Source organism: Mytilus californianus, unplaced genomic scaffold (assembly GCF_021869535.1).
Source record: "Mytilus californianus isolate M0D057914Y unplaced genomic scaffold, xbMytCali1.0.p SCAF_4, whole genome shotgun sequence".
Lineage (NCBI taxonomy): Eukaryota > Metazoa > Mollusca > Bivalvia > Mytilida > Mytilidae > Mytilus > Mytilus californianus.
This window is the reverse complement of record NW_026262690.1, coordinates 77,127,617-77,143,501: the sequence shown is the minus strand read 5'-3', so window position 1 is coordinate 77,143,501 and position 15,885 is coordinate 77,127,617. Positions and strand designations below refer to the sequence as shown.

General features: G+C 30.3%; 1 protein-coding gene across 3 annotated transcripts in view; it reads left to right on the top strand.

Moving 5' to 3' along the window:
- LOC127698722 (uncharacterized) overlaps positions 1-14,717 on the top strand; it is a 45,795-nt gene extending 31,078 nt beyond the window's left edge. For 2 of the 3 annotated variants that reach the window (XM_052202345.1, XM_052202344.1), the window contains 3 exons: positions 1,850-1,903; positions 4,198-8,223; positions 9,989-14,717. In XM_052202345.1, coding sequence (XP_052058305.1) covers positions 1,850-1,903; positions 4,198-8,223; positions 9,989-10,090 — 4,182 coding nt within the window. In that variant the 3' untranslated portion in view covers positions 10,091-14,717. The remainder of the gene's footprint in view (positions 1-1,849; positions 1,904-4,197; positions 8,224-9,988) is intronic. The other variant, XM_052202346.1, reaches the window with a different exon arrangement.
- The last annotated feature ends 1,168 nt before the right edge of the window (positions 14,718-15,885 follow it).

Below are 15,885 nucleotides of genomic sequence, written 5' to 3'. Positions count from 1 at the left end.
TAAATCTTTGCTAGTTTATAAGGGGTAATGTACATATAGTAGCTGGTTAAGCTAATATTGGATTGGGTAAAATATTAGGTGAAGTGTTTAGAAGTTAATTAGGAAAGTACTGAAGAATACATAACTCTATAAAAATGAAGTTGTACTCTATTCCTGAACAAATTTAAGGGTTAATAATAAATGTTATAGGTATATAATCTTCAAAATTTATTAGTTATTTGTTCAAAAGTGAAATAAGGAAAGTATATAATATTTAAAATTAACAGCTAAGTGATAAAAGCAAAATTTTAATAAAATCTTTCAAGCTTCTTGGTCTCTTGCAGTGAAGTTTATTAGTAGGCTAAAGTGTCGATGATTGATTTGCATTAAGATTTGATATAGCCTATTCTTTCATTTAATAAAGATTTAAAGTAGCAAAAATTGATACCTGCCTTCTCACGATAATACAGAAATATGAGCTTTAAAGTAATAGATGTAATTTATTTTTGAATTAGGGTTCCACAGAGGTATCTATAATTACACACAATTGACGAATTATATCTCATAGCATGTAAATAATTTCTGAAGAAATTAACAATTTATTTGCAGATTAGTGAATTTAATGACAGCAATTAAGTTTGAAAATAACCATTTTATTGAAATTTGACTCCGTCTTAATAATGCATTATACTATGTATGGTGATTTATTTTATAACTTGATATGCATGTGTGTGTTAGATATGTCTAGAACTTTGTGTGTATTTGAATGATTTGACATTTTACTGTCCTGTTATTTGATCCATTTAAATAACTCAATAATTATCTTTGGCAATCTAACATCATGATGTCTATCAGCTTGATCCTTTAACATGAAATTGCATGTTTGTTTATTCCTAGCTTTTTCTCAGTTATGTCCCCTTGCTTATTTTTCAATACAATGATTTTTAAGCTTGAATTGCAAGTTTGGTATATTTTTTTTATTTTTTTCATTAATGTACAAGTGTATTGGGTTAATTTTTTTGTTTGTTATAACAGTTCTCTTCTTTTTCATTAAACATTGTTTTTTTGTTATATATATTAATTATGTTAGTAGCAAACTAATTATTAGTGATAAACAAATACTGTGTTTTCATGATTATTTGTTAGGTATTAATTTTGAGAAATTTCATGGGTACATGTGAACACAAATTTAACTGTTCAGCCATATAAAAAAAAATTCTTGAAACCTTGCACAAACAATTTGTCATTTCTACAGAATTAAGTATCAATGAAAATAAAATTATTCCTTAATTCAGGGTAAAATGGTAACCATGATAATAAATGAATCCACAGTATAAAATATCACATGCAGAAAATGTTCTGGAATTGAGAAAAATGTTCATAAAGTCTCGATAATAAGTGAACTGAATGGAATTACAATGATATTACATTTATACAGATCAAATCAGATTTGTCTTCAACATCATGACTGTGACACAAACTTGGTTAAAAAACACCAATGAATTCCAATTTGTCATATACTGGAATGATATAAAATTTTCATGAAATGTAATACTTTAAATCATGCGAAACTGGAGGAACTAATTAAATGTTAGTTATAATTGCACATTTCATTATGAAAATCTAAAATTATCTTAGTATGGTCATATGTAAAGTATTTTGAGGTCTCTCATAGTTCTCTGTTGTAGGATTTTTCAGTTAAATTCTGTTTTTGGTGAATGACTTACATTTATAATTTGTACTTGGAATACAGGTTTCTGAAGAATATTTTGAACATTAATCATAAAACTAATGAAAAGGTGAGAAAACATGTGTTATGGGTAGGTAAGGTCAATTTTCTGACTTAATCTGTTTTTGTTACATTTTAAAGTCAGGACAGGTACCAGTGTATATGTATGGCCAGGTGACAAATCGTGTGCTACAGGTACTGGATGCACCTATAGACATATACCAATTATATAGTGTCTCCTAATATGCTTATTTATTACATATATGCATCATATGATTAAGCAACTTATGAAATCATACCACATCTTATTTTTATATGAATTGATACATTGAATGTAAATTTCCTGAAAATTCAAACTTTTAATAAAATTTTCTTCCATATATACATTGACATTCTATCCTTGGAAATATAATCCTACACATATGGTTATAGGTGTATAATATTCTCTTTATTGGAGGAGGGTGTTTTTATTACATCGCGATGACCTTGAGGTCATCCCGATGTATTGCTATCGCCTAGATTTCCATTATGTAAATTAGTTTTGGGTTTGTAACCGATCTATAAACATGATAAATATGTGCACATAAACGAGTGCAAAATAACATTCCTTATCGTTTGATATAAATACATCTCTTCAATGAATACAGATAAAAATATTTTTGTTTACAACATAAATTAATAATATGAAAATGTTTTGTAGTTAGATATATATATATATAAGTAAAAAATCATTGATAATATCAATGCACACGTACCGAAAAATTGTGTTAAAGCATGCGGAAGAATATCTCAAAGAACGTTTTGTGAAAATACCGTCAAGGACCGGTAACTCTGTAATTGTTTTTGCGGGAAAATATGAATGCCTACTCGTATCCAATCTTAGAAAAATCGAATTTTTACAGAAAAGTGTCCACCATGCACTTGCATTGCACTATTTTTAGAATAGTAGAATAGAATGATATACAATTGGATTCAAATCATATATATATGTAACTGTTATTTTAATATAATATAAAAAACAAATCAGTGTATACTGATTTGTATCACTACAATATAATAGTTATTACGGTGAAGTTGAATTTCCTGTCATTTATTCATCATCCACGCACGAACTTGTCTCAGAAAAAAATATATCTCTGTACATTAACCTCAGTTTCGGGTAAAGAGATATGTTTTTTTTTTTCTGAGACAAGTGCTTTTGACCATCCTCAAGAACTTGTGGTCCTCCGATGTTCAGTACTTCAGTACTTTGATTAGAGTCTCCACAGCTTGTTATCTTAGCTGCACATTTTTTAATTTGAAAAAAATGCATAAAGCTTTCTATTGCTGTATACATGTATTAACAAGTGTCTTGACAGGTGTTTTTTTCTTTTGTTATTATGTTTTCACAGTTTTATACAAGAAATTTACCTATATGTATTCACTTGAATACAATTCATAGTTTTTTGAAGAATGAAGACAATAATTTATAGTAGAATTCATTCACAATTTCACAAGTTTTATTGCAAGTGGCCAAATTTTATTTGATATTATTACGGGACTGGATAAAACATAAAACTGTTGAAATAAAGATTGTTCATTTGAAACACAAAGAAGTCACCTGAACATTATTTAACACTTTAATCTGAGAAATTTTGAAAAAAAATATTAATTATAAAAATTATGCAAACAGAGGAATGGCTTCAGTTGTAATCTTACGTTTCAAAATATAGCAGCATTTTACATTCTATATCCCATGATGGCATTTGTTTTTTTATTACAATTATAGAGAATCTTAGAATAGATTGCCTTTTTTAAACAAAAAATACCATTAATATAATGTATTTCAGCATTTTTGTAAAATGCTTTTTTAATAATAGTTTGCTGTATATATGCATTTTTTATTTTCTTTTATAAATGTAGGGATTTTTTTTTATTGAGTTTGAGTCATAACTTTATTACTTAATCTAATATTCTTTTTCTTTTAACTTTTATGCATTCATAAAACAATAATTTTGTTTATAGAATTTATCAGAGATTATTTTGGATTCTATGGCATCAATTACATGTAAAATAACTTTTTTAACAAAATGACCACAGACTACTTTCTAACATTTAAACACAATATAGTAAGATATGCCATAGTTTACAATCGAATCCATACATGTGTTTATCATTTTCTTGAAAGTTAACAATTCTATTCAGATTTATCAAGAGCTGCTTCAAAAATATCAGAAATTATAAAACCAAAACTACTGAGGTAAACATCTGGTAAATCTAAGATAATGTTATGTGAACATAGCTATTTCACATGAGTAAAATTGTTAATATTTACTAACAAATGTTTGAAAATAAAGTTCAAATTGAATCGACCAGTTACAACAAAATTTTAGATACATGCTTGATTTTGGTTGTAAGGCTATTGTTTCTTACCGTTTAGTTCAATGTTTACATGTAATATAAATACACTTTTCTGAATTTGTTGACAATATGATTTATGTGTTTTACAGAGCATGGTAATGAGAGCTGCTATAGGAGACTTTGAGGACACACAGATATTTGGAGCAATGCAACAAACTAGTAACCACAGTATAAGAGACAAAAGGAATTTCTTCCTTCCTGATATTAGGTCTTTTGCTTTGATCGCCTTGGAAATTATATCAAATATGTGCGAGAAAAAATTTGCCACATACCAATATGAATGGGATCAGTACATTAATGAAAAAAATGTACATAACTATCCACAAACATTTTATGATGACTCAGATTTTGAGGATGAATTTTATAGGCATAAACCTCATGGGGTACGTTCTCCAGGAGAGGTTATTGAGGATTATAAAAGAAGTAGGAGTATGTCACCTGGAAGTCGACCTCTGTCAGCACAATCATGTAGAAGTCAGAGGTCAAGGACAATGTCACCTGACTTATCAAGGTCTAGACATTCCCCTGCCGTAACATTGTTTGGAAGCCGTGAACAGACACCTGAACCCATGCCAAAAAGATCAAGAAGTAAATCACCATTTTCAAAAAAACATAAAAAGAACCGTGCACCTGATCCTTATGATACAAATCGTGTGGATTCACCAATTGTTTCTGAAAATGAAAAACAAAGAAAATCAACTACACCATCGAAACAAAAAAATGCTGATGCATTTAATAATTGCAAACCTCAGGGTAAATCAAAATTGAAGAAAGTTGACAGTAAAAAGTGGATGATTTCTAAACTAAAGACGATTACTGGATCAGAAACTGCTGTGTCAGCATTTAAACCAAAGACTAAATCTGAACATTATGATTCAAATGATGAAGTTTCAGAGGAAGAAATTCAAACTGTCAGACAAAAACTTCATAAGAAAAAACGAAGTGATTCCAAAAATTCAATGCAATATGAAAATGATCATGCTTTACATAAAAGTTTATCAAACCAAAGTAATCATAGTCTTCAACAGGCAGCACATGGTGACCTTTATAGAACATCTTCAGGGTCAGTTGATCCCACAATGTATCAGAAAATGTCCAAAGACGAAAAAAGGTTATATCATAAAATGCAAGGACAAAATGAGCAATCTGTCTATAGAAGTATGACGGGTAATAGTGAACAAATGATGCATCGAACACTGTCAGGCAACAGTGAAAACATGATGCATCGAACAATGTCTGGTAACAGTGAAAATATGATGCATCGAACAATGTCTGGCAACAGTGAAAACATGATGCATCGAACAATGTCTGGCAACAGTGAAAACATAATGCATCGAAAAATGTCTGGTAACAATGAAAATATGATGCATCGAACAATGTCTGGTAACAGTGAAAATATGATGCATCGTAGAATGTCTGGTAACAGTGAAAATATGATGCATCGAACAATGTCTAATCACAGTGATCAATGGAGTATCCTTAGTGATATGGAATACCCAAGGTCGCATGGGCTTAGAAACACAATATCTCAGGACTCAAGGGCATCATTATGGTCAAATTTACCACTTCCTGTGGAAATGATTGAAGAAAACAATGATCATTTGGATGAAATCATAGATTGTCTTCCAGGGATGGCAGAAACTGTAACCTCACAGAGAAAGAAAAATCCTCAAAATAAAGAACATTTAGTCATAAGAGACAAAAACCTAAGCATGCTTAGGCAACAAGAGTATTGGAAAAGTGATGGACCAGGCACTCGAAGGTTTGAGCTTGTTGACTATTATGATGAGCTTCAAGGTAAATTTGTTAAGAAAATGGCTCCTCATCCATTTTATCGTTCATCTTCAGGGTCAAATATGCTTCCAAAATCCGTTCACCGAACATTCTCAGGAACACAAATATTACATCGAACTACTTCTGGTTTACAAGAAATTACTGAGGCAACCGAAGTTTCTGACAGTGATAATGAAAATTTCAGACATGACTTGGACTTGGCTCATAAAGAGTTAAAAAGTTTGGGCCATATAATTCATCCTCAGGTAGACAATTCAAATGATAAGAAACCATTTCAGAAAATAAAACCAGTTTTTATCAAGGAGGATTCTGAAAAACAAGAAGAAAAGACAAAAGATATAATCAAACCAAAACAGCCAAAGAAAAAACGTTCAAAATCAGCAGAAAAGGCTGGAAATACAAGACCAGAGGAACAAAATGAATCAAGGTTAATAAGAAGTGAATCTCAGAAAAAGAAAGCACGAGCAACCTTACAAAAGAAATTGACTAATAGGGGTGGAAATGTGCCTGTGATTCCACTTTCTGACAGGCGGGAAAAGGCCAACCTACAGGTTAAATATGCAAATGTTAAAAAATTAAAAACACAATCAAATGGTGAAAACAAAGAAAATGGTTGCACTGATCAGAATCATACTGTTGTGAATATGGAAGACACAAAAGAGCAGACATCAAATCATTATGAGAAATTCAAATCTGGAGTACCGCGGTATTCAAGTTTCAGTAGTAATGATAGTGGTAGTAGCATTGATTCAAGTGTACGTGTGAGAAAAGCCAATGTTTCTTTAACAAGTGGTGAATTAACTTCATTGTCATCACAAGCTGATGTAGACACTGATGGGCATACAACTGACCTTGATTTGCCCTTCAAGGAAAACCAAATGAGAAAGAAATTACAAATGCAAAGTAAAGCTAGGATCAGTGATAGTGGTTTTGACAGTGAAAGTAGTGAACTTTCTTCTGATTATTATCGCAATCATAAAGGAAAGAAAATTCAAAGTCGCTTACCAGTTCATCATGAAAAGAGTCAAGTAGGACTTCATGTTGATGAACTACCTTTTGTTTCTGTTGATTCTGGAAAAATGAATTTCTCGGAAACTGCATTTGTCCTTACTGGATTTGAAAATAATCATATTTCTCCTGATCAAAATGATATTGATGAAGAAATTCTCCCAGAAAATGATATTGTGCCAAATGATTATGAAGATGATTTACGACCCATGTCAAGCATGTCTCGTATCATAGAAGTGACTTGTGCTTCACCAGAAGATATTAAGGACTTGGAAGATGAGAATGATAAATGTTTGTCATCAAAAACAGGCATTAGTGGATTTAAAATGGGCATGTCAGATTCAAGACCAAAAACTCCATCTCATAGTTCTCGTCCAAAAACTGCAAGTTCATTAGGTTCTAAGGAATTGAGGGGCCCAAATGTATATGCTAGTCCAAATGTTGCATCTAAAAGATACAGAGAACTAACAAAGAAGGGTGTTCCATTGAGAGTATCTACCATAACTTCTGATTCACCAAAGTTAACAGATAAAGGTCAACCAGAGGTCATGGTGAATGAAACAGAAGACTCAGGCAATGTTACAGATGATCAAAAGCTTTTCAATGATTTAGAATCACATGGTTTCTTCAAAACAACCAATACAAACACACTAAGTCCTCCTCATAAACAGCATCGCAAATCACGGAAAGACCAACCAAAGAGGAAAAAAATAAACAAGTGGAAATTAGATGATATCATTAGAGAAATTCCAGAAGAATCTAGAAGTCCAAGTTCAAGCAATAGGTCACCTAACCATAAATCATTTTTTGACGATTCATTTCATAATCAGTCAGGAGAAGAGGCCATGTTGAATCAACCACATACATCGGAAGATTCAGAAACAGCTAGTGTTCAAAATAGTGCTGTCAACTCTATCCCCTCTTCAGGTGTACCTAAACAGCATCAGCCCTCAGTGGTTGTGGATGCTGAGTTATATATAGACAGAGTTTATTCTAATAAACCAGCAGAAAAACAAAATGGACAAGTTCAGTTGTTAGATCCTGATTTTGATTCTCCATTGAATTATGAGCGTGTATATCATCCCATGTCAGATATGCAGTGCATGAATGAATACAATGAGAATGTTGACTTGGATATAGATGTTCCATTGTTGGAAGGAATGAATGAAAAACATGTGATTAATTGTCGGAAAATGACAACACAACTAAATCTTGTTTCATTCCATGACCTACTTCCTGCAAACCTGGAGAATTTTACAACACTAAAGACCAAACTACAGCAAGGTGGACAGCTTGGAAACATTGGTACACAGGTATGTGTTGTATGGAATTCTCTTTTTCAGCCTTCAAAAACAAACATATTAAAATTTCAATACTAAATCGTGTCCATCTGTCCTTTCTATCAAAATTTGTATCACTAAGTTATTCAAATTAACGAGGGTTTGGACTGACATATGAACAAAAGATGTGGTGTTTACATACAATCAGACAGCAATCTAATGACACAAATTAGAGAAAATTGACATATGTCTAGTTTTGTTTCTCAAATTTTTCTGTTTATATATCACTTGGCCTGCTGAACATTATTTGTGCAGTCCAATTTTGCTCCTGATTTCATTTTACTGGAAAAAAACGTGACATTTTTGTGTTTGTCATTATGACAAATTTTGCTGTATTAAACTTATGGTTGCCAAATAACTTTTACTGATAATTACACTTTACCGTGGTAAGAGTAAAAGGGACAAAACATTTTATTTGAAGTAAAAAGAAAGAAAACCTTAAAAGGTTTGTCATTAGAATGCTAAAATGTATACTACATTATAGTGTTCTGGTATATTCAGAAAAAAAACATTTCTGATTCAGGGCATGTACTATTTCAAAAAACTGAATAGTTAAAGATGTGATAAGGACTCGGCCAAATTGGTTCCATTTTTACTGACAGAGGGCAAGTCTACACTATCATATACTGCAATTTTTTTGACATCAGAGTAAAATTGAATGCTCATATAACACCTTTCCTTCATCTATACACAAAACCAATATTATTCTCAAATGGTTAAGTAATCCCTTATTTTACATTTGGAACATGAAAAGACAACAGGAAGAACGGTTTAATTGCATCAACAGTTTTTGAATGAAGCATTTGAAATATGTATTTTATTATTGTTCATTAATTGAAAATTTTTAAATGCTTATCGATTTCTTATGAAAAGTTTTCTTTACACAGAAATCAATGAAATTGATGAGGAAATGCTGTGCTTTCAACTTATTCATTTAACCAACAAATGCTGAATAGCAAGTTTGAATTGATCAATATCTTTTTTTTTTGTCTATGAAAATTCATTTACAGAATCACATTCCATATTAAACAAAGTGGTGTTCACACACATGATTACTTTAATGTTTAATTAGACTAAGGATTGGTTTAGTTGCAACACATACTGAATATAACTATTGTTTGATATCATAAGCGAAAAAAATGAAATCAAATGCATGAAGGCAATCGAACAAACATCCCAAGTAAAACAACCAAAAATTGACAAAAACAAGAAAGATAACAGAAACATCAGTTCTGTCAGATTGTCTTCCTGTATTCATAACGGTATCAGATCCATCATTCCACACACTTTAGAATAGCTCTGTGTAAGTAAAACTACTTTTCTGGGCTACAGACTGACATCTTTTATACCCCCATTCTTGATTGATTGATTTTTGGTGTTAAACACCACTATCACTATTGGTCATATTATGGAGGCCAGATTTTATTGATGAAGCCAGAATGCAGAGAAAGAATCACAACCTTCAGCAGCAAAACCTATATATAGCTTTTCAACTGTTTCGATTTTTATACACCCTTGGCTTTCAAATATTCAACTTTGAGCTTTCCTGATGAAGGTAAATCCAGAAAAGCGCTTCAGATACATGAAATTTATAACGTGTTGTTTTCATTTTTTCCATGTATCATTCATATATATGTTGAAAAACATCATTTGTAAGAAAGTTGATTATTTTTTTATTTCGACAGGAATCATCCCTAAGTATATATCAAAATAATATGTTTTGTATTCCTATTTTCAGCTGTTGGAAATTATTCATAGTTGTTGGCTGAATGAGTTACCTCCCACTTCTTTTGATCTGGTACTACAATTGACAGATCCAGTGACAGAAACAGAGCTGTAATCATAGCAACAGTATTCTGACAGAAACCAAGATTTTTTACAGAGGTTCCAAGTTAAAAGAAAAAGAAACATTCATTAATCCATTCTTGAAATACTACTGTATATGGCAATTATAGTTGGTAAAGCATGGTACACAGATAGGTTATATGATTTGAAATTGTTTCCATTAAAAAAAGATGATGGGGAACAAACTTCACTCAAGTAACTGCAATAACAGCATTTGTTCAAGCTTATAATTGTTTAAACAGATCATTGCATACTCATACAGCAGTCAAAAATGTGAAAGGTAGTTGATTTTCAGAAACATGTAAAAAAAAAATCAAAATTCAAATTTATGTCATTCCAAAACCTTTCCCGTCAAGTTATTTCATGATTGCAATAAATATCCAATCATTCTGAATATATCATGGCAAGGATACACAACTGTTCATTAATGCATAGAGTTGATTTTGAAGATCAAGAAAGAAATTTTCATAAATATCATTTCAAATTGGGCAAGATAAACTGTAAGACTGGTATGAAATATATATTAGGCATTTGTTAATACAATAGCATTTACATTGTAGTCAAAATATTTGTGTATATTGCATTTACTTTCCATTCCGTCCATTATAGCTGAAGTTAAGAGAAAGGTCATATATCTTTTTAACGTTTTATACAGCATTGTTAATATTTAATTAAATAATTGGTGCCAAATGAAAAATATGTATTTAATTATGATATCAGTCAATTCTTTGATGTTTTCCATGTTTTTTTGTTGTGTTGGTTGTTTTACTATGTTACTTTTTTTGTCTTTTTTTTCTGATGTAATGTACAATGTAATTTGATCATAAAATATTCAAAATACATTTATAATTATTGTTATGAAGGTCTGGAGATGGTTACAGAATAGATAATAATGGACAAAAAAATTGAGAATATAAAAGGGCAAAATTAATAAAGTCAAGAATAGAGAAAAATGGGCAAAAAAAAAAGAATAGATAATAATGGACAAAAAAATTGAGAATATAAAAGGGCAAAATTAATAAAGTCAAGAATAGAGAAAAATGGGCAAAAAAAAAAGAATAGAGAATAATGGGCAAAAAAGAATATGTAGAATAGAGAATAATGGGCAAAAAGAATATAAAGAATAGAGAAAAATGGTTAAAAAATTCGTAAAGGTTCCGCGAAACCCAGTGTCTAGCCTACTTTTGCTGTTAATCGCAGGCTCAACAAAAATGAGGAAAAAAATTAATTAAAATATTCCTCTCTATACTATCTTTTGATTGAAAGTAGCTTCTGTCCAAGTTTGGTAAAAATCCAGGATAGTTTATGAATCTAATAAATGTTTTAAAAACTTAAACTGCAGACTGTATGTAATGTTAACTGGAAGAAAAACTAAGTCCATTTATAAGTAAAATAAGGAAAAAATGGAACAAAATTTTAACAAAATTTCCTTCTAGATACTAGCTTTTAATCATAAACAAGCTTCTGTCCAAGTTTGGTACAAATCCAAGATAGTTTTAGAAAGTTGTTAAAACTTTAAAAACTTTTAACCACAGAGTGAATGTAATGTTAACTGGCAGAAAAACTAAGTCCATTTATAAGTAAAATACTGAAAAAATGATTTTTTTTTTTTTACAAAATTTACTTCTGGATTAACCCGAATAATTCAGTCGTTATATTCCACTGCTCTACAATGGCTACATTAACGCCTGAAGGCCTTGTCAATAAAAAATCGTCAAATAATTATTCGGAATTAGCTCGGGATTTACCTATCTCGATAACATTGAGCTATTAGCTGATTGTCTCTCTTTCTCAGAGAGCACCAATCAAAATCCTGGATTCGTGACGCGTTTCTATTGTATAAAGAATTCAGGCCCTCGCGAGTGGGAGAGTCGATCACGGGGAGGGACTGAATTATTCGGGTTACTTCTGGATACTATCTTATGATCATAAACAAGCTTCTTTCCAAGTTTGGTAGAAATCCAGGATAGTTTAAGAAAGTTATTAAAATTTCAAAAACTTTAACCACAGAGTGAATGTAATGTTTCCTGGCAGAAAAACTAAGTCCATTTATAAGTAAAATATGGAAAAAATGGATTTTTTTTTTTTACAAAATTTACTTTTGGATATTATCTTATGATCATAAACATTTTTAGCTTCTGTCCAAGTTTGGTAGAAATCCAGGATAGTTTAAGAAAGTTATTAAAATTTCAAAAACTTTAACCACAGAGTGAATATTTTTGTGGATGCCGCCAACAACGACAACAATGCCGACGACGGAATGTAGGATCGCTATGTCTCGCTTTTTCGACAAAAGTCGAAGGCTCGACAAAAATGAAAGAATTCAGAAATAGAGACTTCCCTCCCATCCAGACTTATCATTTTTGTAATGCTGTGAAAGTACTTAGTTCTATTTTCTGTGGATTTTTTTAGGTAAAGCATGCATTTTAATACCAACTAAAAGGCATAGCGGATAATTCACTTATGATGTGCTGAAACATGAAAAAATAAAAATTCAATATCAATTTACCAAAATTGTTCTGATAATGTAGAAAATTTTAATCAATAGATAAAAGTACTTTCAATGTTTGTACTCTTTTCATGATGTTAATGTTTCAGATTTTATAAATTCATCATTTTATCAATCTTTTCATTTCACCAAACACCAATTCATTGACATATAATTATAAAGTTATGATAGCCTAGGAAATTTTAAAAGTAGAAATATAAGAACCTTTCCTCAATTCCTCAAATGAGATATTTGCCACTGGACATTAAGCAACCAACAAACAATCAATCAATCAATCAAGCCCTTAAAAGGGAGATAAAAGAAATTCATATACAAATAGGAATAAATGATTTAATTGCCAAGGAGGCAGCCACTCATCATAGATCTTTGGTAGAGGATATCAACACAACTAGATAATTATTGAGTGATCTTGAAACATAATTACAGACATAGTTCTCATTCTTTAACAGTTGGTATTTATTTTCTGAACTTCAATCTTAATGTTATCAAGAAAAGTGGAATTTGTTTCTTATTGGCTCATAATTATCTAATTTATAGACAACAAGGAAAGAGGTTCCAAGGACTTGAGAATCCTTTCATTTTCAAATTAAACAGGAACTCTATGACAACATTTAGTCTCGTTGACATTTACCTAACTTTTCCTTTTATTCATATAAAAATGTCATGAAAAGGATTGTAGTAATTGCGTCAGTTCAAACAAAAGGAGAACTGTAGGTCTTTCAACAACAAATAAACAAAATCATTTAGTTGAAAGACATTGCATGACAAACAGTAATTAGTGATCTGGTGTTCTTTGTACTAAAGTTTATATAGTCAAGGTGACCTTTAACATTTGTATCATAAAGAGAGCTGGTTATTATTTTTCTTTCTAGATATTTCTTAATTACAACATATAATTATATACTTAATAATAAAATAATCATGATATATAACTTTGTAGACCTAGGTTTGGTCCATCTTATGTACTTGTTGCCTTTATCTGAAATTTATGTAAAATTAATATGAACTTGAAAAAAAAAAATCAGTGAAATGAAAATTATAGAAAAATTTGAAAACAACCTTGAAGGTATTCATAAATATTTTTTTTGTTTCTAAAGTATGGTTATACATTCAATTGATTAGAAAATACAACTTGTACATTAAAGTTATAATAATATTTGGTAGAGTAACCTCACCTTTGAATTTTTAAATTGAGTTATAGTAATTATCAAAATTTGGGGGCTATTTTCATTATGAATATGTTTGAAATACGTCTTCCATTTAAAATTTAAATGTCCATGTCCGTTTGAAGCTATTGATATGTAGTTTCTAATGTTCGGAAAATAGAAAGAGATTTTGAACTTTCTCCAAGACAAATACTATAGCTTACATTCGTTATGACTTTTATCAACATTAGTTTAAGTCAACATGTAAATTCAATTAAAAATTTTGAAATTTCAATTTTATGTAATTGGTTAAATGAAAGTAGATTTAAACATCAGTATATTTCTGAGGGGTAAATGATTAATTTCATGAGAATAACACCTTTGTGTTGATATAATGCATTTAAACATTTAACTTAGCAAATACTGAAATAGACTTATACACCACCCAAAACTCATAATTCTATGCATAAAAATTGTTGATACATAGTTTAATTTTTTTCAATAAACAATATGTTTCCAATTATTTGTCAGAGTTTAATGAAAGTTATAGATTTCTTTTTTTTCTACAAATAAACTTACAATACTGTTGTTAGACATGTAATAAATATACTAGTTTGGGACTTGGCTTAAGTATAGATGCTGATTTGAACAATTTTTTTTTTTTTTTTGAAATACCACTTTAAATTCTTGCAATGGTTTTGAAGTTATTAATATTTCAAATACTAGTAACAATTATGACAATTTTAAATGATCAGACTTCATTATATTTCCTTAGTTTTTCTAAAGTGCTCTGACAGATAGTGAAACCTTATACAAATTATGCTGCATTTTAAGTGTTTGTTACCTATCATATCATTTGTTCCTGTGATACAAAAAAGATATTTTTATAGACAATAATTTTGATTAATCTGTGATAATTTATAGATTTGTTTACAGTTGTTGAGACATACAATAAATATAGTAATGTTTTAAGGAATTGTTTTTCTGCCAGATATTGAAGATTTTGATTAAAATAGACCTAACACCCCTCATTGCTGCCAACAGCAATGAGTAGATCAGCTACAATTTTGGTTACCATCTTAATTCCACAGTCATTATTCCTAACAAGGATTAAAAACATTTGATCTTTTAGTTTCATAGGACATATTTAATGACTTTCTTTTGGTGATGCAAATAGAGGTAAAGTTTTTTATCAATGCAATAACAGACAATGCTTTTCAATGTTGTTACTGATGACAAAATGGAGGTAAAGTTTGATATTGACTATTTTCACTTTTACCGCTCAGGACATATGATCCTTGATAGATTGGAAAATAGGCACAGAACGTGGCAGGTCAAACAAGCCTGAAAGCTCCATACATAAGAATACATTAATAACACTGGTATTAGCTGCCCTCTTAAGTTCAACAATGGTAACTTTAAAAATACAGAAAACCCAGTTTGTTGTCCATTTGACAGCCCATTTCCTGTTAAAAAGTACTTCAGTTACATTATTTTTCAAAATTTAATTCAAATTGGCTCCTTAGTCCAGCAAAGATGAAAAGAAAGGTCTATGTAAACTAATGAGAGATGCCAACATCCGGCAATCAATGGTTCATACTGGACAAGGCAATCTAATTATATAAATAGTTTTTTTTTTTATTTATCAACTGTCATAAAGATGGATGTTACCTCTAGCAACAAATTTCAAAACCGTTTCTGTAAACAACGCATGAAAGTGCTGGAAAAGGTATTTGCTTTATACTAAGCAAAAACTAATTAGAACACTATAAATTCTATGCGTGTGAAGCTCTTTTCTGGATTAACCTTCATCAGGAACGCTCAAAGCCGAATATTTGAAAGCCAAGGATGTTAAGAATCGAAACAATTGAAGAGCTATAGCACAACATGCACGTGTACAAGAGTTCCCCTTCTTTGAACAAGTACAAGAATAGATCCTTTGTCATAAATTGCAAAATAATTCCATAACAAATATCACTGGTAAAACAATTATTAGTATTGTTAAAACACTTTTACCATACATAATGAAATATAAAATACAATGATTTACTGCAACTTGATATAAATCAGATTTCCTTCATCATTCATAATTGTATTGAAATTTCCAGTCTTTATTTTATTGTCTCAGACTTGAGT